The sequence below is a fragment of the Callorhinchus milii genome, unplaced genomic scaffold (assembly GCF_018977255.1).
Source record: "Callorhinchus milii isolate IMCB2004 unplaced genomic scaffold, IMCB_Cmil_1.0 Scaffold2, whole genome shotgun sequence".
Taxonomy (NCBI): domain Eukaryota; kingdom Metazoa; phylum Chordata; class Chondrichthyes; order Chimaeriformes; family Callorhinchidae; genus Callorhinchus; species Callorhinchus milii.
In genome coordinates, this window is record NW_024704743.1 from 106,132,867 (window position 1) to 106,157,945 (window position 25,079).

General features: G+C 37.8%; 1 protein-coding gene across 1 annotated transcript in view; it reads left to right on the plus strand.

The window, feature by feature from the left end:
• The first annotated feature begins 1,865 nt into the window (after positions 1 to 1,865).
• Positions 1,866 to 25,079, plus strand: part of LOC121848087 (lipoxygenase homology domain-containing protein 1-like) — a 39,840-nt gene continuing 16,626 nt past the window's right edge. Inside the window, exons 1-13 of the mRNA XM_042331674.1 lie at positions 1,866 to 1,949; positions 2,191 to 2,413; positions 3,534 to 3,691; positions 3,968 to 4,162; positions 5,707 to 5,931; positions 6,044 to 6,260; positions 13,380 to 13,534; positions 16,918 to 16,993; positions 18,278 to 18,409; positions 19,599 to 19,789; positions 22,292 to 22,378; positions 22,736 to 22,868; positions 23,900 to 24,051. Coding sequence (XP_042187608.1) covers positions 1,866 to 1,949; positions 2,191 to 2,413; positions 3,534 to 3,691; positions 3,968 to 4,162; positions 5,707 to 5,931; positions 6,044 to 6,260; positions 13,380 to 13,534; positions 16,918 to 16,993; positions 18,278 to 18,409; positions 19,599 to 19,789; positions 22,292 to 22,378; positions 22,736 to 22,868; positions 23,900 to 24,051 — 2,028 coding nt within the window. The remainder of the gene's footprint in view (positions 1,950 to 2,190; positions 2,414 to 3,533; positions 3,692 to 3,967; positions 4,163 to 5,706; positions 5,932 to 6,043; positions 6,261 to 13,379; positions 13,535 to 16,917; positions 16,994 to 18,277; positions 18,410 to 19,598; positions 19,790 to 22,291; positions 22,379 to 22,735; positions 22,869 to 23,899; positions 24,052 to 25,079) is intronic.

Here is a 25,079-nt window from a genome sequence, read left to right on the forward strand (position 1 = left end):
ATTGTTGGACATACCATCCTGCAAATGACACATTAACATAAGTGCTGTCTGTCTGTTCAAGGAGATGGTAAACATCCCATGGCACTTTTCGAAAAGAGAAGGAAGTCTCTCCCAGGGTCCTGTCAACGATCTATCTGCCAAATAAAATTTGTCAGAATTGGACATGGCTGTTTGTGGGTCATTGTTGTACACAGATTTGCTGTCAAGTTTCACCTACAAAATATACACAGTCACTAAATTTACAGTAAATCCTTTAAAACGCTTTGAGATATCTTCTCAATATACCCCGCATTTCGCCAACAAAACAGATACAGCTATATCACTTTATCCTGTCAAGTGCTTTGAGACATCTCAATTTTGAGATAAGATGTTATATCAAATGCAAGGATTATATTTTTTTTCTAACATGAAAGGCACTGTATCAAATGTAAGAATTACTGTTAACATGCCATTTATGATGCTGCACACTGTCTGATGTGATTTTCAAAGGTGGAGTCCCTTCAAATCTTGTTAAGAATCAAAACATCATTCATTAGAAGAATATTTTACAATTTCTTGGCTCAAAATGTACATATTTTAGTTATACTTTTCTGAATTTATCTTTATTCATCTCAGTTAAAATTATTTTACCTGTTGCAGTTACTTTTTCGATGGGCTATGAATTAGAAATAAGAAAACGTTAAACATGGAATAGCTTGTGCAGAATTGTTTCTCTTGGTTGTCCTATAGATTTGATTTGTCCTTCTTAATTTTACTAGGAAGTTCAACATCATTGTGGAAACAGCCGAAGATTCTAACAGTCCAAAAACAACTGAAACAACTCTTGAGGTGTATGGTTCAAAGGGAAAAAGTGAACAATTAATTATTTATCCAAGAAATGTGGAAGATCCCATTCAGTCTAAAGAAAAGTTTGATGAATTTCCTGTAAGATGTGAAAGATGTTCAGTTTGACTCTACAATACTGTGCATAAGGCGATATATGTAATCCATCAATCAGATATTGACTTTATGTGTTAAGAACTGAGGCTCTTATATGGTGCTTTGAATTCCTCAGAATTACTTGTAGTTTGTTTTCTGTTTTGAATACAAGCTGTTCAGTTAGATTATATATTACTTGCAAGCTACTTAAGAAAGAGCAGAAATAATTTGTCTACTCCACACACCATAGGATTGTGACCACCTGGATATAAACTATTTGGTAACAATTAATCTTAACAAATTCCAGTACCCTATGTTGTACCATATGTCCTTGCAGATTCAGCCAATGTTCAAAGCTTTCCTCACTGATCACATTTTCGATCACTGGCAGTATTTCTGTTTACCAAAAAAAAATGAGTACAACACTAATGTAGTCCTTCTTGATAAGAAATAAGGGTGCTTTACCTCAAATCATAAAAGAAACATAGAGGGTTAAATGGTATGAGGTAGAGGCACAGGAGGTTTTTAAAGGAGACTCTCCATGAAATTGCCAACAATTCAGATTCACATGGACTTAATCCTACGCTGTGAGGAGGATGTTATATCCACGGGGTGGGGGGGAAGGAGGAGTTGGTTGTTGGTACAATCGAAGAGGTAGATTTGGAGTTGGGACTTGAGGACAGATGGCGAGGGAATCGATCACAGAGGTAGAAGGAAGGAGTTGCAGAAGCTCTGGGTGTAGAATCTGAAAGCTTGGACACCAATGGTGGCATGGATAGGGGAAAGGGGAGGGGGATGTGCAGCAAGCCCAAGTTAGCTGAGCAGAGGGGGCAAGCAGAGGAGTGAGATAGGAAGAGATCAGAGAGATAGGGAAGTGCTAGTGCCTGAAGGGATTTCTAAGACTGGACGAGGACATCAAAATCGATCTGCTGGGAATCAGGGAGACCATGGAGCCTTACGAGGACTGGAGTGAAAGGCATGTGGGGTTCAGTTCAGGTGAGGATGTGGGCAGCGGAGTCCCAGATAAGTTGGTATTTAAAAAGTAAAAAGCAGAACAGAAGGTGAATTGTGAAGGGGTTTAAATTATTTATAACAATTATAATAATCCTTGTATTTGTTATGCAAGTCAGGATTATTATATTTGTAAATATTCGTGCTTTTCAGTTCTGCACATCCACACAAATGGCATCTGCAAACATATCCAGTATATCAGGCTTTCAGCAACGCTTTGTTCTAATTGATAACCTTCTGCTCGGTGTCATTTATCTTTAGCTTTTCTTTGAAGATGTGGGAGATATTTATAAGATTCGCATCAACTACAATACCCTGGGGAAAGGCTTTGAGAAGTGGCATTTGATGTCCATCGTTTTAAAAGACCTACATGTAGACAAGACTCTGCTCTTTGACTGTGACACCTGGCTGTCTACTACCTCCGAAGACAGACAGCTGATTAAAGAATTCCCCCTGACAGTCGATGGAAAGGCAATATTACCTGGTAGGAATAGTAATCACTTCAGAAACGGGCTGTGAGCGCTTAAAACTGATTTGAATTATTCGCAAACACAAACAAATCCTCAGTTTATTTACCTCAATTATTTTAAATAAACAGTCATTGAACTGAGTCGTATTATCTAAACATGTTGGGCTGTGATATTTGTGTTTTAATTTTCCATTTTACTCTTTATGCTTTTTTTTGCTATTCTAACTATGAATGTAATAATAGTGGTCAATGCACTTTAAAATTTTAAAGCAGGATTGTTTTCCATCCCTAATTTTAGGGCACCTTATTTTCTTATGCCTGATATGTCTACTCATCTACTCATGCCCCACATTATTCCCCTGGTAAAAGGTCAGAAAAATGACCCTCTCATAGGTTTCCAGTGATGTTTTTATGATCTCAGCACCAACAAAAGTTTTCCAAAGTGACTTGCTTCTTGTTTCTAACCCATTCCCCATCTGCTTAGCCTCTGCTCTGTACCTCCCCATGATACCACAGCCAAGATCAGGAATTTCAATGAACAGAATCAGAAGGGTATGGATTCAAGGCCCAAGTCGGGACTTTGAACTCTCTTATTGTCCAGGTTGACATTCTAGTGCTGTGCTGGGGGAGTGCTGCATTGTCAGAGGTGCCATCCTTCGGATGAAACATTAAGCTGAGGTCTCATTATGTCTGTTTGTTCAGGTGGATATTAGGTTTACAATACTGTAATTACTATTAAGTGTAGTGACTGCGTGTTTATAGGTGAATGTGGCAGCTAATTTGTATATAGTAATGCCGCAGGGGTGAACACTCAAATTAAGGGAGAGATTAGAATTTTTTTGTAATACTTATAGGGTTATTAGGCCGAAAGACCTCCTTGTGTGCTATGTAATTCTAAGATTCAATTTAATTTAATTCCATTTTTTCCTGAAACTATACCAATGCAGTCCTCAGAGATTCACAGGAAATAAAATTTGGATTCCATTTTCTGGCAAGGTTCCTTTCTAATTTACTCCTTGAGATAATCTGTTGCAAAATGTAACGTCTGCTCGGATATAGTTTCAATCAGAACTGTCGGCTGGAACTCTTTTTGCTGTGATGTTCTTATGTGATTTTATTTTTTTCTATATTTCAGTCAATGATTACTTTGTTTCCGTGCACATCGGTGACTGCTGGGGAGCAGAAACCTTTGCTAATGTTTTTGCAACACTGTATGGAGAGCGAGGAGACTCTGGAAGAAGGAATCTAACATCTCCAACCTTATTCAGTAGAAACAAGTTTCAACAAGGCGAGGTACATTGATTGAACAGAAAAATCAATATGTTGGAAATGGAAAATGCAATGTGAATACTTCTTTCCCTGCATTTTTGGTCACCTTCCCCTCCCCACTCTTTGGCTCCTCAGCTCCCACCCCCGACTCAGGTACCAAGCCAGGACTGTTAAGTGCTGTGGGACATCTTCCTGACTTGAAAAGCGTTATATAAATGAAAATTTATATTGTAGTGAATCAAAAAGAAGTATAGTGCTCAAGGTTACTTCTGCTTAGAATATTTACGTTCCAACTTGTAGGTTGACACATTCATGGTGGAAGCGGTATCTCTGAGCAAATTGACAAAGATGATCGTGGGTCACGATGGAAAGGGATACGGGGCTGGCATGTACCTAAAGATGATTACAGTAAAGGAAGGCGAGGATTCAGAAAAAGAGTGGGTGTTCCCATGCTGGAAGTGGCTGGATGACCACATTGGTGATAAAAAAATTCTCGCCAGCTGACATTGTTAGGTAAACTGTGCATTTGTGTTGTTATTATTCAGCACCTTGCGACATCCTCCCAATGTGAAAGGGGCTGTGCAAATGTAATTTTGTATGTATTATTCCAAAGTATAAGCTCAGCAACTCCATGACTTCAAACCTGCACTTAATTCACTTACACGTTCATGAAGGTTGCTGCAATTAACATAAAAGATCACTCAATATGCAGAGATTTTTTTCTTCAACCCCAACTGGTTATGAGTTCCACAATCACAAGCAATGTAAGGAAAGTTTCAATGACTGCTTTGGAGACCAAGAAAAGAGATGGTCAGAGAGTGGAGCAGCATTGTTTTGGCTTCTGAGGAATATGAGGAGCTCATTTTTTGATGGTGTGCAGTCATGTTTATACTTTGGAAACCTGTTGATACTCAGTGAGCAGCATGAGCCTGCCAATATTCATATGTTATGCACCACAATATTTATAGTCTATTGCAGTTACTTAGATAAAATTGAGTTAGAGATTTTTGAGGGGTCACTCTCCACCCTGTTGATCATAATAAGAATATGCTATTACTAAGCAAGCAACATTACCTTACTTGTCTTTTTGACTGTGGTTTAACCTAAAGTACCCTTTCTAATAGTGCCTAATTCAACCCTTCAGTCCATATCTTTAAGATTGCGATTGTGGTCTTTAAGATTCTGAAGGGACTAGATAATGTAGACCATGATAAGCTGTTTTATCTTGTACTGAACAGCAGAACCAAAGGACATGGCCTGCGATTGAAGGGGGGTAAATTCAGAACAAATCTGCGGGAACCCTATTTCAGTGACTGAGTAGTAAACTTATGAAACAACCTCCCTAGAGAGACAGTGGAGGCAGAAAATGTCATTTGTTTCAAGAACAAATTAAATAGATTTCTCCTAGAAAATAATATCCCAGGATACATTATATAGTTTGGGACATGACATGTCAAGTGACTACCAGGATGGTGGAAGATGAACTAGATGGACCTTGTTGTTCTTTCGCCTAACAAATTTTTATGTCCTGGGAATATTTAACATCTCAATAGAGCATAAAAAATAGTTTTACCTATAAAATACAGTCAGTATACTTTACAATATATCCTTTGAAGTACTTTGAGCCATCCTCCCAACATGAAAGGTGTTATGTCAAAAGCAAGCGTCATTCTAGAGCTTATGAGATAGTTTCAACTTGAAGGGTGAGTAGGAGCCAAAGGGAGAGAGAGAGTTCACAGAAATTGAACTAAAATGGAAGCAGGTTAAAAGGGATTGCTTATATTTCACTAATAACAAAAATCTAATGGGAACACAAAACACGAGGAATAATAAAACAGATTCAGCTTAGAACAAGAGTCAGCAGTCTGATACAATGTACACTTAATGATAATGATGATGATAATAATAATAACCCTTGCATTTGATATAGCGCCTTATCACAAGTTGAAACATCTCAAAGTGCATCGTACGATTTTACTATAAAAATTTTACTATTTGACAGCTGGATCCGATATACGCTTACATATGTTGTTCCTTAGGAGGAAAACTGTGGTCATTTTAATGTGAATGTGCCTGCAGGTGAAAGGCTGGTTTCCATTTCCGACATCAGAGAAGACGAGAAATCGGGTGTATGGCAAGTGAACATCAAAGGCTCCCAAGTGTTAATCGAGGGAGATCCTATTGAGTTAATAATCATTATTTATGGAATAGGTGGCCAAAAGAAGTTAATTGCTCCGATTGTGCAACCAACTTCACAAATTATGGTAAAATAATTATTTTCTTTCCAATTGATAAGAAATGTATTTGCTTCTGTTGTTCAATCTTAACACAAGATGAGCGTGAGGAGATTTGAATTGTTCTCCATTTACATCTTAGGCTGAATTGGGAGCATTGGGGATGATTTCCAAGATCCATGTCAGTCCTGAACCCAATACCTTGAGGCAGCCTTGGAGACTAGATTCTATTATTATGAAGCATGTTGGCAGCAATGAGGAGCTATGGTTTGACTTTCATTTGTGGCTGAGACATGATGGCAATCAACATCAGTTCAAGGAACTCCCTGCCCTGCATCCTATCATCGATCCTTTGCCTGGTAAGTAAGGACCCTGGCTTATCATACCATAACATTGTAAATAGGATTATCATTTTCATGGGATTTAAGTGGTACAATTCTACTATGTTCATTTTATCAGTCAGTAACAGTGTTCAATGTAAGTCCACTATAAACTCCCACCATTACTGTTTCTGTATTAGCATTGTTACTCATCCACAGTCATTACCTGGTACTGAGTTGTGCTACTTTTCTAGACTGCCAGTGGGGATTAATTTAATTCCATGTGACAATTGCTGACCATTGAAAGTGACCCTAAATATTAAGGTCCTTTATTTAAGTGCATAGATATGTTAAGTGCATAGATATGTAATGTGGCAGAGAAATTATACCTGATTTCTCACAGAAAACAGAATGTTTCCTATTCTATTTTTGCATCAACCAAGTGACCTGAATAGAGAACAGTTACAAATGAGTTCTCTCTGGCTTTCTGAGTGATTATGCATGCATCTTAAAGCTCCCACATACCAACATTTGTTTTTTCATTGTTCATTTCAAAGCAGTTTTGGAGCTGAAGGATTTTTCAGTTTTAGAACTTCAGTAAACTATTGTAATTTCAGAAGAAGTCTTGGGCATTCTCCTTCATTTATTCAGCCTCCATGTTCAATAGAACAACAATAATAATCCTTACATTTGATGTAGTGCCTTTCACATTTAGTGAAGGTCTCAAAACACTTCATAGGATATATTTTGTGTGGTGACTATGTATATTGTTGGGAAATGCAGTAGCCAATTTATGCACAGCAAAACAGCCATAAAGTGAATAATCAATTTTATCGTTGGCCAGGATGCTGGGAGAAACTGTTCTCTTTTCGAATAGTGCTATGGGATCTTTAACATCCACATGAACAAGCAGACGGGGCCCCGGTTTAACATCTAATCCAAAGTTAGGCACCTTAAACAAAGCAGCACAGCCCCATCATTGCACTGGAATGTCAGCCTAGACCATATGGGTTCAAAGTTACAACATGGGAATTAAACCCACAACCTTCTGACTCGAGGGAAAAGATTGCTACCACCTGAGTCAGGCTCACATCTAAAAGATTATAAAAGATACATAAAACAGCATATTGTTGGCCAATACACAATTTATTGCCCTTTGTGGCTTAAGGATTGCCCACTATCAATCTCAGGTGGATCTGTTCAAGTTCCCTCGTCTTTTGCTCACGGTATGTAGCGAGATGTGAATGACAGGTATTCAACCTGCATAAATTCTTTTCTGACATTGTACGACTTTCAAAAGTTTAAAGCCTGCTGTAAATTCAACAGAAGGGTTCACTGTGACCGTCTGTGTTTGCTGGAAAGCTGCTGTACTGTCAAGAATTCCCCAGAGCACTCTGGTTCTTTTTCTTTGACATAGATCACTTCTCGCTCTAGGGGGAAGAATCTGGTTGAGATAGAAAGTGGGGTTAATTTACAAGCTGCATGCCATTTCTCAGGTTAATGCCATAAGCCAGTCATGGAGACTAAATTCTATCATTGTGAAATATTTGCAGTCCAGAGGGACTCTTGGAAAGCTGTGATGGTGGGGCAACATTCCACACCAGGTATTTGCACTGGAGAAATTGCTAAGGTTCTCCTCCATGACTAGTTACAAACTTGATTAACTTCATTAACATTTACGTGGCTTTGTGGTTCTCTCACCCTTAAAGCCCTTCATGGGCTTGCTCCTCCCTACCTCTGCGACCTATTAAAACTTCACCAATTTGTCCACTCACTTACCTGCTCCACATCCCTCTCCCTGCCTGCTCCTCTATCAGCAGCCAAGCCTTCAACCTTTCTGCCCCCTCCTCTACCTCCTTTAAGGCCCATCTCAGGATCTTCTTTTTCAACTGTGCATTTGGTCATTCCCCTGACCTCCACCCCTTCTGATCCCAACCCCTAGCTTGGGTGAAAACCCTTCATTATCCAGCACTTTGGGACATCCTCCCAAAGTGAAAGGCGCTATATAAAATGCAATTTGTTGTTGTTGCTCTTGTTGTTTGTTCCACCCAACAACAAAACCAATTTATAGGGCATCCCATTTCTTATTTAAGGAACGCTTTTAGAAATACCAGCAGTTGGCAGTCCCTGGCGCCTCCCTCCCCCAAACCCCCACAAACTCCTTCCCCACAGTAAAGGGTTTTACAAAATCATGAGTGAGGTTCAGATTTTCATATGGTCGGATGAGTCTCTGGCACACGCAGAAACCCATCACCATGGAAATATCCTGTGACTGGAATGGAATGCACACACTCTCATCCTGCTAACTTAATTGCGGAGGTGCCATCTTTCAGATAAAATATAAAACCAAGGCCCAATCTGCCTGTTCAGGTGTACATTAAAGATCTCACGTTTGAAAAGAGAAGGCACTTTGTCCCAGTGTCTTGGCCAACAATCACCCAGTTAAAATTCTTTATTCACTTCATGGCTGTTTGTAGGAAGTTACTGTGTGTAGGGGAACTGCCGAATTCACCCATAAATACAGTCACTACACTTTATAAGAAAATATTGTGAAAAGCTTTAAGTGATTTTGACAACGTGATAAGATGTTATGTAAAATAGAAGGATTATTATTACTTTCTTAATTCAGGCTCTACTGCCTACAGTATATAAAAATAGAATTTGTAGCCCCAGGACACAAACAAAATGGCAGTCCTAGAACTCTGAGTAAAGCAAACCACGAACCTGGGGAGTGTCACCATCTGCTATATTTTTTTCTTAAATAAGGATCAGAATGGTGTTTGGGAATGCTGCAGTTTTTACCCCATAATTTCTTCGACTAACAGGTAATCAGGCTTATCACTGCCTTCAGACATTTTTTAAGACTGTAGAAAACTGGCTTCCAAATGAAGACCCCGGCCTTCTGAAAGAACTTTTTTTTAAAAAAAGGGGCTTAGAACCAGACAAAGGATTGAAGGAAGATCACCTGCAAATGATGTTATTGCAAAGCTGTACAATAATCGAATGGTGACAAATTGTACTTGGATTTACATATTAAATTTCTGTCAAAAATGAGCGACTGTATCTACAGTAGCTAACTTGACATCTTTAGCTCCTTCTCTCTCTATTTCTAATAGACCTTTTGGAACAATCAATTTGCAGTCTAATGGAGTGAAGTGTGAGATGCTATATGCAGCTCTTCTGACCCTTTCTGCTTAAATTTATGTTCAATCATTCTTTGCGTTTTTCACTCATGCTTTTATTTTTGTTTCATGTTAAGTGGTTATGCAGATACAACAGAACATTTTGTAACAGTCTGTAGTAATATTTTGTATCCCATAAGTGAGGGTTCAATTCATTTGAAACATTTGTAAATTTCATCCATTTTCTCACAAACTCCCTTGAGTCATCGCCATTTGAATTGCAAAAAAACGTAGCTAATCCTTCCTGAAGGCAGCCAGAAATGTGGATTGACCCAATGTAGTCTGTAATTGTGTTTTAGGATTTATATATAAAGAAAACATTTGGGAACAAAACAAGCATAAATAATTAAAAAATAGTGGGGCCCAAAATTGCAATGTCTGGTGTGTTAATTATCATCGATTATAATTATCACATCATGGATAAATAATTCAATGCCCTTCAAAAATAAGACTGAGCACCAGTCTTATTATCCAAGACTCCTTCATACATATGTCCTGAAGATTTCAGCAAGGCCTCCTTTGTGTGCTGGAACATGGCATGTGCAATGAAGGAGCAACTATTTTAGAAACTATTTTGTCCTATAATGAAGGATGTTATAGCAGGGCTGCACTCTGTCCCATTCAGAAATACTACAATGTAGATCCCATTATGTCATAAGGTACTGGAGTTTGAAGAGAGGGAGGACCTGTGCTGAATCTAAGAGCAGTAGCTGTGCAATGGAAACAAAGGCTAGGTCAGAAATTGGAAGAAGTGAACAGAAAGATAGACTCCAGCTTCCTTTTTATCCAAGTGTCATTGTTTTCCAGTTTGAACAAACTAGGCAACTTTAATCCGCATTATAATTAGCATTTTATTGCCAACAGATACATAGTACACAGACGTAGACCGAATTCCTCATTTGCATATACCAATTAAGATGGTAAACAAAATAACATGCAGAGTAATACGGTGCTCACAATTTTTTGTCTAGGAGAATCCAGAGAGTAAATATTCAGCCAACCATAAGCTGGTATAATTTGGGACATTTTTAGTTGGTTGGTTTTGTTTCGTATTATGTATTCCTTTAGGCTTCTTCAGTCTGTTTCTGCATCATGCTTCACAACGACAAATTTCACTGTTAGTAAAGCTCTTCCATTGCATGAATATTTTTTCCTGTCTCCAAGCAGAGCTGTATAAATTCTATGCATTGATCTCATTCAGAATGAAAGATTCCTGCTGATTATTTACTGTACCACACATAACAACCATTTTACCATATACGTCCTAAGTCTCTTACAAATGGCCAAATCAGACCCCACAGCACCTAAGTGCACACAATCTTCTTTTGTTCAGTTTTGTTTCATTTATTTTGGAAGAAATTGCATAGGGAAAGAGGAAGAACTACCACTGAGGCTGCTTTTACCCACGTATTGCTGGATAGTTAAAGGATTAGAGTTAAAATGGTCTAGGAATGTCAGTAGATAGCTTGATCAACTTGTCAGTCACATAATCATATTTGGCATGTGGTGGATAAAAAAAATATTACCTTTGAACAATAGCAACAACAACTTGCATTTATTTAGTGTACTTCAGGCAGGATAGCATCTCTGTCTTTTGCGCAAACACCGAGTCTGACGCTGAAGAAAGGAGGAGGGACCGAGGGGAGGTGACCGTAGGCACCATCTATGAGGCAGGATTTTAGATGGGAATTTAAGACAAATAGGGAGGGCGCCCCAGGGAAAAGAGATGGAAGGGTAGAGGATAGAGTTCTGGAGATTATAGGCATAGTTGCTAAAGGCTTGACCACTGACAACGAATCAGAGTGGGCAGACGACCACAGGCTGAATTTGTTAAGCGGAGGGGGCAAGCAGAGGAGCGGCATAGGAAAAGATCACAGAGATAGGAAAGTGCACGAAGACAGGTTCAGTAGTATTAATAGCATCCCATCATCTCGTAAGATAAATGCAAGGATTATTATTATTACTGGAGTTTAAAGAGTGGGAGGCCCTGTGGATGAATCTACGAGTGATTTGCCTCATGTAAAATCCTTCCATGGTACATTTACTCTCACCTCGTATAGTGTACTCGTATACTCTCACCTCTACCTTTCCTCCTCTACTCTCAACTCCACGACCACCGATGTCCTGACAGCCTGCCTGTCTGACATCGAGTCCTGGACGAGAGACAACTTTCTTCAGCTCAACGTGCGAAAAACCGAGGCCCTCCTGATTGGCTCACGTCAGAGCCTCCGCACCTCAGGCGCCGACACCATCAGCATCCAAGGCTGCACTCTCCACCTCTCAAAGCCAGTCAGGAACCTCGGTGTTTTGTTCGACCCTGAGCTGTCCTTTCTCCCTCACATCCGCACCACAACTGGCACCGCCTTCCATCACCTCCGGAACATCGCCAGACTACGCCATTACCTCACCCCTCACGCTGCTAAAACCCTGGTCCACGCCTTTGTCACCTCAAGGCTGGACTATGGGAGCCTTCAGCTCCCCTCTCGACTCTCTTCCCCCTCCTCGCTCCCTCCCTCCCTTCCCTCCCCTCACCCTGACCATTTCCCCCCTGCTCGGGTCCTGACCCAACTGTGCAGCGCCTTGGGACGTCCTCCTGACGTGAAAGGCGCTTTATAAATGGAATCTTGTTGTTGTTGTTGTGTTCACTGTTACATGCATAATCCTGCTATTTTAACATCTAGTATCGTATACCTACATTATTGATAACAATTTCTCCATTGGGAATAGTTTTTAGCATATCACAATTGCTTGTGATGTGTTAGGTATCACTATCATGTCACACTTTTTGCGGAATTGGATTGCTGTTTTTTAATGTTGTGTGGAAATTCTACCAGATTGTTTTAATGAGTAATGCCCTTAGCCCTCTGGTGGGTTTCTGTGAAACAGTTAAACAGGGATGGCCTTTTCAAAATCTTTTCACAAAGCAGTGCATGAATAATACAAGGGGTCACGAAATTAAGAATTAAAATTAACTGAATGACGTTTAGCAATATAAAATCAAAGAAAAACAAACAACAGCAGATTCACAACTGTGCTAACAAGTTGGCAGCCACTCTATCAATAGGCACAGATGGTGATCCCAAGAAAACCTCTCAAAGCAACTCTCATCACACCAGGACCAGTAGTCCATAAAGCACCTAAAAAGAAACCAGATGTCAAGGCTTTGCATCAGTAATTTACACCTGCTCACATGGGAATGGTAATGTTAAGTTTAAGACTGAAATTGTTTGCTGAGCTTTTCAAGTCTTGAAACATTGAGTCCAAATTGAAGTGAAGAATTAGTTCACAGCCCCAACTATTGGAATAAGGCTTGGGTCCAAACAGCAACAACACAGATTTTACAGATCATAATAGAAAAATTAATATTAAATATAAAAATTAAGTCAGAGCTGCTCCAATCTCAAATAAGAAAATCCTATATAAATATATAAAATAAATCAATAGTGGCCTAAGAATCTGAAATTTATAAAGACACATCACTCCCTGAGAGGAAACTGAAGTCACTGGGAACATGCAGCAGGTCAGGCAGCATCTATAGAGAAAGGCAAATGAGTTAACATTTCAGGTTGATGATCTTTGGTCAGAACTCCCTGAGAGGGATGTGCTGTCCTCTAGTGGTTGTTCAGTGTTAAACATCAAACAATCACATTGCATATTAGCTGTGTGATATTCAGCAGAGCAATAATTATCACAATGAATGCTTATAAAGTCATATACTTCTTCCCAATGTTACAAAAATGTTAAACCCACCTACATAGGTGCCTGATTAAGTATTTTAATAGTTTGTATAATCAGAAAACCACAAATGAATTGGAATTCTTATGATGTTTTCACTTCTGGAATAAGTGAACCGAATATTCCATTACTTTTCGTTGTGTATTTTTTTCCCAATGGGAATCTGCCGTCTTCATTCACTGTACCTTTGTAATGCAAATTGACACTTCATGGTCTAAATGTATTCTGACCTCTGATTTAGTTGTAGAGTACAAAGTTGACATATATACTGGGAATGTGAACCACGGGGCCATTCAAGGAACATTTTACATTATTGTACATGGAGAGAAAGGGGACACTGGAAAACGCTGGCTGAAACAATCTGCTCAGTCAGAGGTTATATTTGATCCAGGACAGGTATGTTTGCGTGAATGAGGTTCGGAATATTTGGATAATATTTGGATAACTTTCGTGACCATTCTGTGCTTCACACTGAAGCAAATCCAATCCACTTTGATACTTGAAACTATCATTTCCTGCTGGTAATGTCTGATTTCAGTTGGAAGTCAAACATTACTGATTTTTCTTTCACTTTTGTTTTATAAATTCATAATAACTACAGTTCAGAATAAGCCATTCAGTGAGCCAGTGCTATACTCCATATGGGTGCCCATCTTAGATCCAATCCTTAGTCCATTATTCCAGCCCTATCCCCATGTCCCTCAATTCCAGACAGGGCAAAACCTTGGGCAAGTTTCCTTACTCCACACTCCTAATAATAATCCCTCCAAAACCAAAAACAATAATAAATTGGTCATTTTCAATCTACGACTGTTTGTGGGACATTGCTGTGCGCAATTGGCTGCCGCGTTCGCCCACAAATATACAGTCATTTCACTTTACAGTGTCTTCTGTGAAGCGCTTTGGGACGTCCTCCCGACGTGAAAAGCGCTATATCAAATGCAAGGATTATTATTATTATTTTATTTTCCCTCAGTCTTTTTTNAATGTAAATTTGGATTATTATAAATTCTCAAGTTCTCATTATTGTAAGAACAGTAAAAAGAAAAGACAATATGTATATTGGAAGACATAGAATACTTAAATCATTGAAGCATTCAATTTAAATATTCATTTCAGTGTCAAATAAGCTTATGTCATGCTTCAGAACAAGTTACATTTTTAGTAAATAAATAGTAAGAAATTTAACAAAAATTCAGAGCCTTGTGTGGGACAGGATGTGGGCTCCAGAGTTCTGGATGATTGGCTCTTAACTGATTTCACCTCATCCGCTCTTATCTCCTGAGGAAATTCATGCATAGAATCTCCATCTTGCCAATACCCACAAAGGTCATTCGGTAAAACTCGAGAATAATCATGGATTCCTGACATCGCTATGAGAAATCAATTTGGTCTGAATCTATGTATTACTCTTGATAGAGTCTGAATACTCCTACTTATGGAATATACTATTCCTTACTTATATGGTATTTAAGTGAGCAGAAAGAGAATGGAGTCGATAGCTCCAGTGGAGGAGCAAGCAGCAAAACAGACTGGATGTTGCTGAATGCCCTCCATCCACTCTGTAAAGATTCTGTGATTCAATAATTTAGATCATTCCTTACCAGGTATTTGTTTGCAGAAAGGTAGCTTAATTACTGTATGGGATGACCTTTGTGACATTTCCCAACCCTGCAAGATTTCACCTCATGTATGTTGCCAGGCTTGTATCTCAGTGCATGTTTGAAAAACGGGATAATGTTTGCGATACTCTAGCCCTGGGATATTCAGCATTTATAGACCTGCTAAAATATTCTCCAGAATTTCATCTACTTTGTCTTAAATTTGCTTCAGGAGATACAGAATTATGTAGGATTCTCTTTCTCTGTTGCCTTTTAGATGTTGAATTCTTTGATGACTTGTGTAATACAGTGGGGCCTATTATAGCTTTGGGCCATAAAATCCCAACCAGCACTGTAATGAGGTACTATCGTTGGTCAACGCTACTGCACATTCTCACAGCAAGACAAAACTCTGATCAACCTGCAGGAAGCCAAAATAGCTGACTTCTGGGACAATAAGTTGTCACCCTTATCAGCTGTGACCCGATGACATGGAGGGAGCTATTTTTGCTTTGACTAATCCACTCCAAAATTCCTATTCAAATAAAGACAAACCTTGCATTTGATATAACGCCTTTACGTCAGGAGGATGTCTCAAAGTACTTAACGGGAGTTACTATAAGTAACTTGTTCACTAGAGTTTTGGATGAACCAAAAATAATAACACAAAGGAACATGATTTTATAAATGGAAACTTTGGTGTCTTGAGACAAGCCCTAGGGCGGCTTAAGCAGAAAGCAAAACAAGAAAATTAACAATTCATTGGCTTCGCAGTCCATTGCATTTGTAGGATTTTACTGGCACAAAGTCTGGCTCCATAACAAGATTCACGTCATTTCTAATTGACATTTCATATTCTCTACAGCGCTTTGAGATGTTTCTTTTACATGAGAGATGCTATATAAATTTAAGTGTTTCTGTTGAAGAAAGTTATTTTTCCAACTATTTTACACTGGTTTAAAATAGACTTAAAATAATTCTATTACTTTGTTTTATTTTATTTTTTCTGCTTTCTTCTTAATCCCTCAAAGAACTCACAATATTTTTATTTAATAATAAATAATCCTTGCATTTGTAATAACACTTTACATGTTAGAATTGCTTCAAATACTTTCAGTATATATTGTTAAATGTAATGACTGTGTACTTTGGAGGTGGACACGGCAGCTAGTGTACATTCAGCGAACGAACACAAAAAGCCAGGAAGCGAAAGACCAATTTTTACCTGGGGGATTTTTGGACAGGATACTGGGGAAAGCCCCCCTCTCTTTTTGAATAACGTTGTGAGTTCTTTAATGTCCACCCTGAACAGGCAGACATCTCCATCTCCTCTCCTCTGAAGTACAACACCTCCAACAATGCAGCTTGCCCCCCAGCTCTGCACTGGAGTGTCAGTCTGTACTGTCAGTTCAAAGTCCCAATTTCAGTTGTGGGATTTGAAGCCACAATCTTCTGACTCAGTGGCAAGCACCCTGGCTACAGCTAAAATTACACACCTCTGTGTTATTTTTGGTCCAGGCAAATCTTCAATAATAAATAAGTAATATAATGTTCACGACTTTAGCTCTCATCAGATACATAGACTCTAACAAATCATGTTGGTTCATGTTGCAAAATAGCCACCGATCCATTGTTTTATCTTCCATTTCCCTCCATCGCAAACTCTTACCTCTCTCACCACCATTTGATCATCCTAGGCCACGTTTTTTCTTATGTTCTACCTCCTCTTCCAAATCTAGTTCAAATTAACAGTAACGGTACTTCTATTGAATGATAACAGCTCAGCATCCCATACACTGTAGTATGTACATAAGATCTTCTTCTGCCTGAAATAATTACTCAGCTATTTAAAATGTGTATTTAAAATGTATTCAACTAACTGCCAAGTGTATCAGAAAGGAATTAGAACGGGTACCTGGAAAGGATTCAGGGTTACTACATGATGAGGTGCATAATAAGAATATAATAATAATTCTTGCATTTGATATAGTACCTTACATGCATTGAAGGAATCTGTTGAGAATTTTGGATGGGTAAACTAGATACCTGGAACTATTACTAATTATTCATTGAAGTCTATTATCCTGCTTATGTTCCCAGATAATGCTTCAACTGCATGTAATGTAATCATACAATAGACTTTTATTTTGTGCTTTAACTTTTTTTTTATCTTTTCAGACAGCAACATTCATTTTCAAAGCAGTGGATCTAGGTAGAGTACAATATCTTACTGTTGGATACAGCAGTCTACAAGGTATTTTGATCAGAATTTCTATTTAATTAGTCTACAATCATAAAAACACAACAACAGCAGCTTGCATTTATATAGCAATCTTTATACAGGATAGCGTCTCAGAGTGCTCATAGAAGCAACACAATTGCTATATTTTCTAATTTTCTGCAAGACTGAAAGTAGCTCCTCATGGAAGAATAATTTCAGATCTTAGCTTATCTTTGACCACAAAATACACAGTCACTCCACTTCAGAGTATATCCTGCAAAGTATTTTGAAACATCCTCTTCACATGAAAAGTGCTATATTAAATGCAAGGCTTATTCTTATTAATATTGGTATTATTTGCTTTAACTTGCATGTGTTTGATAAGGTCATTCAAATAAAAGGAGTTGAAGGTCTCCTCATATCACTGGTTATAAGACTTGATGTTGAATTGAGATCCTGTCACTTTTGACTCCACCAACCAGACTTCTACTCAAAAACAGTAGTCAAGAGTTCTCCCCCAATCCCTATTCCACAATCCTGAGACTGACCTCCTTGGGGAGGGGGGTGGGGAACCCTCAAAGCATTTGCAAAATAAATTTTGATACTGGGGGCCGTTTTCAAGATCTTTTGGCAGACGGTTTGGCCTTTTTCAAGGCACAAAGAAATAGCCCTGAAAAGTTCACTAAAAGGTTGGGGAAGCAAAACAGCCTTTGCCAGTTTTCAAGATTGCAATTTTTTCCCATCTTTTTGGTGAATTTACCCACAATATCCCACAATTTAATTCTGAAGTCTCAATTAGCACAGGGAATTCTGATTTGCAGACATTACCTTTTAGAAGAACAAACTAAAGGTGTAAGCCTGGCACTTGCCTCTGATTTAGAAGGTTGTGGTTTATTGTGAGAACTGTGTAGTGATGTTGTGATAGTGCTGGCGGAAGGGGGCTGCACATTGTCAGAGCTGCTATCCTTCAGATGAAACTTTAAACTGCCTATTTAGTTGGCTGTCAAAGTTCCCATGGCACCACTGGAAAAGAGAAAGGAGTTTCTCATGGTGTCCTGGCCAACAATCCCCAGATAAAATTGGTCATTCACTTCACGGTTGTTTCTGGGACATTGGTGTATTCAAATTGTCTACTGTGTTTGCCTATAAAATATACAGTAATTACACTTTATAGTAAATCCTGTGAAGTGCGTTGAGACATCCATGCAATGTAAAAAGGTGCTAACATTCAATGCTTGATTTAGTGACAGCTATGTTTCAAAAATGGTTAATAACGTTACTAAAGCTTCAATTTTTTTCTCCATATTTAATAATCAGATTGGTTCCTGGAGAAAATCACAGTGGTGGAAGGAGCATTACCCATTTCTACTTACACTTTTAGCCACGATGACTGGATTGTCAAACATGAAAAGGAAGATACTTACTCTGAAACAATCATCCATCTTCAAGGTATCACATCCTTCTCTACTTAGCACTCCTCCACCTCAGACACAAAATATTGCTTAGCTTTGCCATCCTGAGTGCAGTTGAGAATACTGTCTTGTCAGAGATGAAACAATAAACTGAGGTCCCATCTGCCTGCTCAGGTGGAAGTTAAAAGATCCCATGAAACTGTTGGAAAATAAAAGCGATTTTCTCCTGATGTCCTAGCCAACAATCCTAAAGTAAAACTTTGGTCATTAATTTCATAGGTGTCGGACAATTCTATGTGCAAACTACACTCTGCAGAAAACTCTGTAATGTGCTTTGCTTCGACATAAGAGGTGTCACATCAAACGCAAGAATTATTATTGTAATCTGAAACTAGTCTTAAATGTTCAATAATCACAACCCTGGTGGGAATCGAAAAGAATAATATTCGTGTTGGTTTAAATTCATTAAGCAATAAAGTATGATATTTAAAAATGGTAAACATAACTTAGAATATGCTCTGCAGGATTGACTGGAAATAAGGAATAATTTTGCCATTTCTTTTCTCATTTTTATTCTCATTTTTTATTACCTATATCTTGAGATGAAATAAGTTTGTGGGATAGAATTTTAATATGAAGGGAACACCCTTTTTCATTTTAGTTCTGAATACTTTGAGAATCTGTCAGCAGTGTGCGCTCTTGATGGGAACATCACATGCGTTTGCTACACAGTTACAAAGTCACTGCACTTCACAATAAATCCTGTGAAATAATTTGAGATATTTAATCAATATTTAAAAATGGTAAACATTTATAAGACCTAACATTTCCTTTTTAACTTAGAATATGCTCTGCAGGATTGACTGGAAATAAGGAATCATTTTGCCATTTCTTTTCTCATTTTTATTACCTATATCTTGAGATGTAATAAGTTTGTGGGATAGAATTTTAATATGAAGTGAACACCCTTTTCATTTTAGTTCTGAATACTTTGAGAATCTGTCAGCAGTGTGCGCTCTTGATGGGAACATCACATGCGTTTGCTATGTTACAAAGTCACTGCACTTCACAATAAATCCTGTGAAATAATTTGAGATATTTAATCAATATGATACGGCAATATATCAAATGCAAGGATTCTTTATCATTGCCAATGTAAGTAAATTTACTAAGAAAATTAGATATCAATCAATTAAACTTAGTGCTGGTTTGTTTTTGTTATTCAGAAGCAGCTCGTAATTTCCCTAACCCAATGAAGGATTATCCTAGTGAAAGCCAAGGAAACTGGATTGTGTGGCTGCATACAATGGAGTTTGAAAATTTAACCGAAAAGCAGATAATTTCTTTAATTGTGTTTGGTAAAAATAATAAATCTGTTTCGCTGCCAACATTTGACCAGAAGGATGAACCATTTGAAGTAAGTGAATTGAAAAGAATGAAATTCTTCAAATACACTGAAGTTTATATGTTTTTTCTGATGATGATCTAAATATAAAGCACAGAATTGATCTTGGTGAATGAGTGGACCCGATTCTTCTCTGGTTGTATAAATTTATCTATAATTGGGATTCATCTCTCATTTTATTTTAATTTTAAAATATTATTTATCAAACATGGGAGTAGATTTTGCAGTATCTCTTTACTTCATGGCTGTTTGTGGGATGTTGCAATGCATGCACAAATTGGCTGTCACGTTTGCCTACAAAATACATGGTGATTACACTTTGGAGTAAATTCTGTGAAGTGCTTAGAAATGTGAAAGGCGCAGTATTCAATGCAATGCACAATGCTTATTATTTTTAGTATTATAAATTAAGACATCCAAGTGGAAACTCTTTTCAAGAGATCACACATGTCACACTGACTAAAAGGACCTCTTGCTCAAAAAATAATAATAATCCTCACATTTAATAAAGCCCTTTACTGTGTCATCGAGACATCTCAAAACACATCTCAAAAGTTTTACAGTATTCTCAGTTTTGTTTATTGACCATATAGGAAGTAGTAACTGTTTAATGCAAAGTGCATTTCAGGATGACAAACAGAACGGGATATCAGGGAAATCTCATTCTAATCAAACAAAAAGGTTTGCTATTTTTAGCAATTGGCAATGCAAGGACCCAGTTATGAATGTATGGAATGTATGGAACTCACTACCCCAAAGGGCTGTTGACGCTCAGTCCTTGAACATATTCAAGACTGAGATAGATAGATTTCTTATTGCAAAAGGGATTAAGGGATATGGGGATAAGGCAGGGTCAGGTTATTAGCTGGAGTTAGATTAGAAGATCAGTCATAATTGAATGGTGGGGCAGGCTCAAAGGGCCGAATGGCCTGCTCCTGCTCCTACATGTTATGTTATGTTATGTTATGTTATGTTATGTTATGTTATGTTATGTTATGTTAAATACATAAACATGGACGTTTGCATGAAGGACAAGTCAGCACAATGATGCAATGTATGATATACAGACTGTAAAACTAATCAGTCACATGGTCATGATTAATTCATAGTTAACTTCGTAAGTGGAAACATTCATCATTCCTTTTTGTATGTGAAGCATCATTTATTTGTGCCAAAGTTTCAAATGTCATTTTTGAATGATATTTTTGGAAAGGTACAAGAGTGTTACGTTGTAAAAAATATTTCCTCCAGCCGCAGATTTTGTAGATGTACAGATAAGCATGTATGTCAAGCCACCGATTTTTATTTATATATGGTCTACACTCAGCAAATCTCCTTCATTTGTTGCAGTCTAATCTATCACATAACAGATATAAGGTCAGGAAATCAGTGCAATACATAAGAACATAAGAAATGCTAGAGGAAAAAAGACCAAGGTCCATCTAGTTCACCTTCCACCTTCCTGACGGTCGCTTGCACGTATGTCCCAAACTACCCCTGTAATATAACCCATAATGTTATTTCCTAAAAGAAAACTATCGAATCTGTGTTTGAAAGAATCAAAACTTCCTACTTCAACTGTCTCACTAGGGAGCCTGTTCCACAAGTTCACTATTCACTCACTGAAATAGTATTTGCGTAGATTCATTCTGAATTTACCCCACTTCAATCGCAGACCGTGTCCTCTGGTTTTATTATTCTGGACACGTTGAAGCAGCCTGTCATTATCTATATTGTCTTACCCCTTTGGAATCTTAAAGACAGCAATCATGCCGCTTCTCAATCTTCTCTTTTCCAGCGTGAACAAGACCAATTTACTGAGTCAAAAAAAAATCCAGGGAAATCAGAAACATGTAAAATAATATAAATAACACCTAGTTACTTAACGTGTCCATTATTGTCTTTATTAAGGTCTATTGTTTATGTAGAAATGTTATCTATTACATTTATTGAAATAAATGTAAGGTTTATGTGAAAAGTCAAGTTGTTAGCTGATGGAAAAAGCATACTATCATCATAACTTACATATATTGGCACCTTTCATGTAGAAGAAACATCTCAAAGTACTTTTGAAAATGAGATTAACTGAAAATGAAGTGAATGTTGTGTAAGGAATATTGTGCAGTTAATTTGTACCAGCAATGTCCAACAAACCGCCATGAGATAAGTAGCTAATGCATGTAAATTTGGACAAGGAGGGACTACAAGATGGGATAACCTTACAAGAGGTATTTTAGGCTTTTCCAACTGGAACTATGCAACTTATCATGCCTTTCACTGTACCCAAGATTGCATCTGGTTAAAATACATTTAGACGTGATATTGAAAGGAGAAAAAATATAAATCGCAGCAAGGAAGATCACATGACAGGTGTTCCTTTAACTATTCCTGTAGTTTTACTTCCTTTCCTCATGCTTCATGGTAAATTATTGCGACTGCAGTTTTGTTGATGAATATATTTGTGTATAAATATGTTCTGTTCTCATTCATATTTACCATTTGCTTCTTTTCTAGATATCACTTGAAGATATTGGTGAAATAATAAAGGTTTCCTTGGTATTGGAATTTTCCACCATGACCATGGGATTAAAACTCTTAAAGGTGGGCGATTTTAGGAAAAATAGTCTTTTTTTCAAAAATATTATCATAATAATAATAATCCTTGCATTTGAGATAGCGCTTTTCACGTCTTCTAGATGTCTCAAAGCACTTCACAGAATATACTGTAAAGTGAATTGACTGTATATTTATGGGCGAAACGCGACAGCCAATTGCGCACAGCAGTGTCCCACAAACAGTCGTGGATTAAAAATGACCAAATTATTTTTTTTTTGGAGGTATTATTATTAGGCGACAATTATTATTGTCACTTTAATAAAAGGAAACATTCAAAACACCGGTTAATTTTCAGTAGCTACAAAAGTACAAATATACTTCGCAAAATTCCTTCTCTCTCAGTTACGTATGAAGCACATGGACACAAACCAGGAGCTTGGATTTTCCATCAGAGATCGCTGGTTGTTTGAACAAAACGCAAATGAAACCGTGACGGAGCTGGCAGCTATTACACCACACAAGCAACCACTGCAAGGTAAATCAAATACATAAAGTCATCTAAGCACTAGTAAGGATTCTAAAATGTATTTCATAAAACATCCAATACACCTAATCTACTTATTCCACGTATCATGGGCTAATCCACCTATTTTATTCATTACAGTCTAAACCACTTATTCCTTCTGTTGCAATCTAATCCACCAATTTCATCTGCTACAATCTGATACACATATTGCAATCTATTTGATCCATTGCAGTCTAACAGAACTATTTTATCCATTACAGTATAATAAACTCAATTCATCTATTACATCCAATACAATATTTTACATTATATAGCACCTTTCATGTCTGCAGGATGTTCTAAATAGCTTAACAGTACGGGCTAATGCAACTATATTGTCTAATACAGTGTATTTCCTCAGAATGCAATAGTTAATATATTTATGTCGATATTATGTAAGCATGTCTGTATCCAACATTTTTATGTTTCTATCAGGGTATATATGTTTGTCGTCTATATAATTAGCAGAAGCCTGTGAACAATAACAGCAGCAGGGCGCTCAATCTCTTTGTAATTCTCTTTATTTCAACCTGTTACCAATTAGAATAGTATCATCAATTATCACCATGGAGGTCGAGTTGTCAGAATTAGTGCACCATTCATATTAAAGGTTTTTTTCATAAGTTAGAATAATATGTACAGAACTTTCATTTGAAAATTGATTTATGTTATGTTTTAAGCAAATATTAAGAATGCATTGCTATGACTAGTATCATTCATTTTGCTTAAATGATATTGATTTGAAGAGAGCAAAGGAATCCTATCAGACATAAAACATGTTTTAAATAATGGTCATTACAATTACTTCCTTAATTTACAATAGGGATGATCCTCCCAAAGTTCGGTCAATTTACAGATGAGCAGAAGTGTTCTCATCCATCACGATCTATAAATTTCCCAAACTTTGGACCAGACCTAATACTGTACTGTGATTGTAACCTCCCCTAGTTCTCAATGTATTGTTAAAAACTATAACCTCCTAATGTTTCTGCTTCTTGCAGATGTGTACTATACACTATACATATGGACAGGGAATCTTCTTGCAGCAGGTACCGATGCCCCTATATATATCACAATATATGGTGAAAATGGAGACACCAGCAAAAGGAAACTCCAATATAATGATGTTCCAACTTTGTTTGATAAAGGACAGGTTAGTATAGTGTTTACAGTTACCTGCAATAAAGTTGCAGCTACTGAACAGTTGTGTGACACAAGCAGTTCGTATGCAGCTTGAGTCTCACAGTAGAAATGTACCTTCTGGTCTTTATTGTTTCCAGAGGATGATACAGTACAAAAATAGACCATTTGGGCCACCACCTAACCCGTGATGGTGTTCATACTGCACATTTCCCTCTCGTATACCCCTCTATTCCCTTCTCCCATGTGTATGGATCATATTATCTCTTAAATACATTGATGTTTTTTTACTTCAACCAAAGCTGTGAGTTCCACATTTTCACCACCCTCTGTGTAAAGAAGTTCCTCCTATGCTCCCTTTTAGATCTGTTACTAATCTTATATTTATGCTCTGTCATTTTGACAACAACAAATAGAAACAGATCAATATCAGCCCTATCCTTAACCTTTCACAAATTTAAGCACCTCTCCCTCTCAAATCCCTTCTAAAACATTTCATCTCTAGAGAGAAAAGCTCCAACCTATCCAACCTTTTATTTTAATTAGCCATAACCACTTATCCCTGGTAACATCATTGAGGAGTCAAATGGCTTCCTTCTGTGCTGAAAATTTCTACAATTCTATGATCACTTCAAATTAGACTCCATTGTGAGCACACTATAATGGATTTGTGTTCAAATCCATTCACTCCCTGGCACCTCCCTACCTCTCTGACCTGCTCACTCCCCAATCCACCACCCGGCGCCTCCGCTCAACTGGCACCAGCCTCCTGCTCGTTGCTCGCACCCTCCGCCCCACCATTGGAGGTCGCACTTTCAGCCACTATGCCCCAAAACTTTGGAACCCTCTCCCTAAATCCCTCTGCCTTGCCCCCTCTCTCCCCTTTTTCAAGTCCCATCTGAAATCTGTCCTCTTCGATCGTGCTTATGGCCAACTCTCCCCAATCCCCCTGGCTCAGAGTCAGGCTCCACCACTGTTAAATGCTCTGAGACGCTACCCTGCATGGAAGTTGTTATATAAGTGCAAGTTGTTGTTGTACAA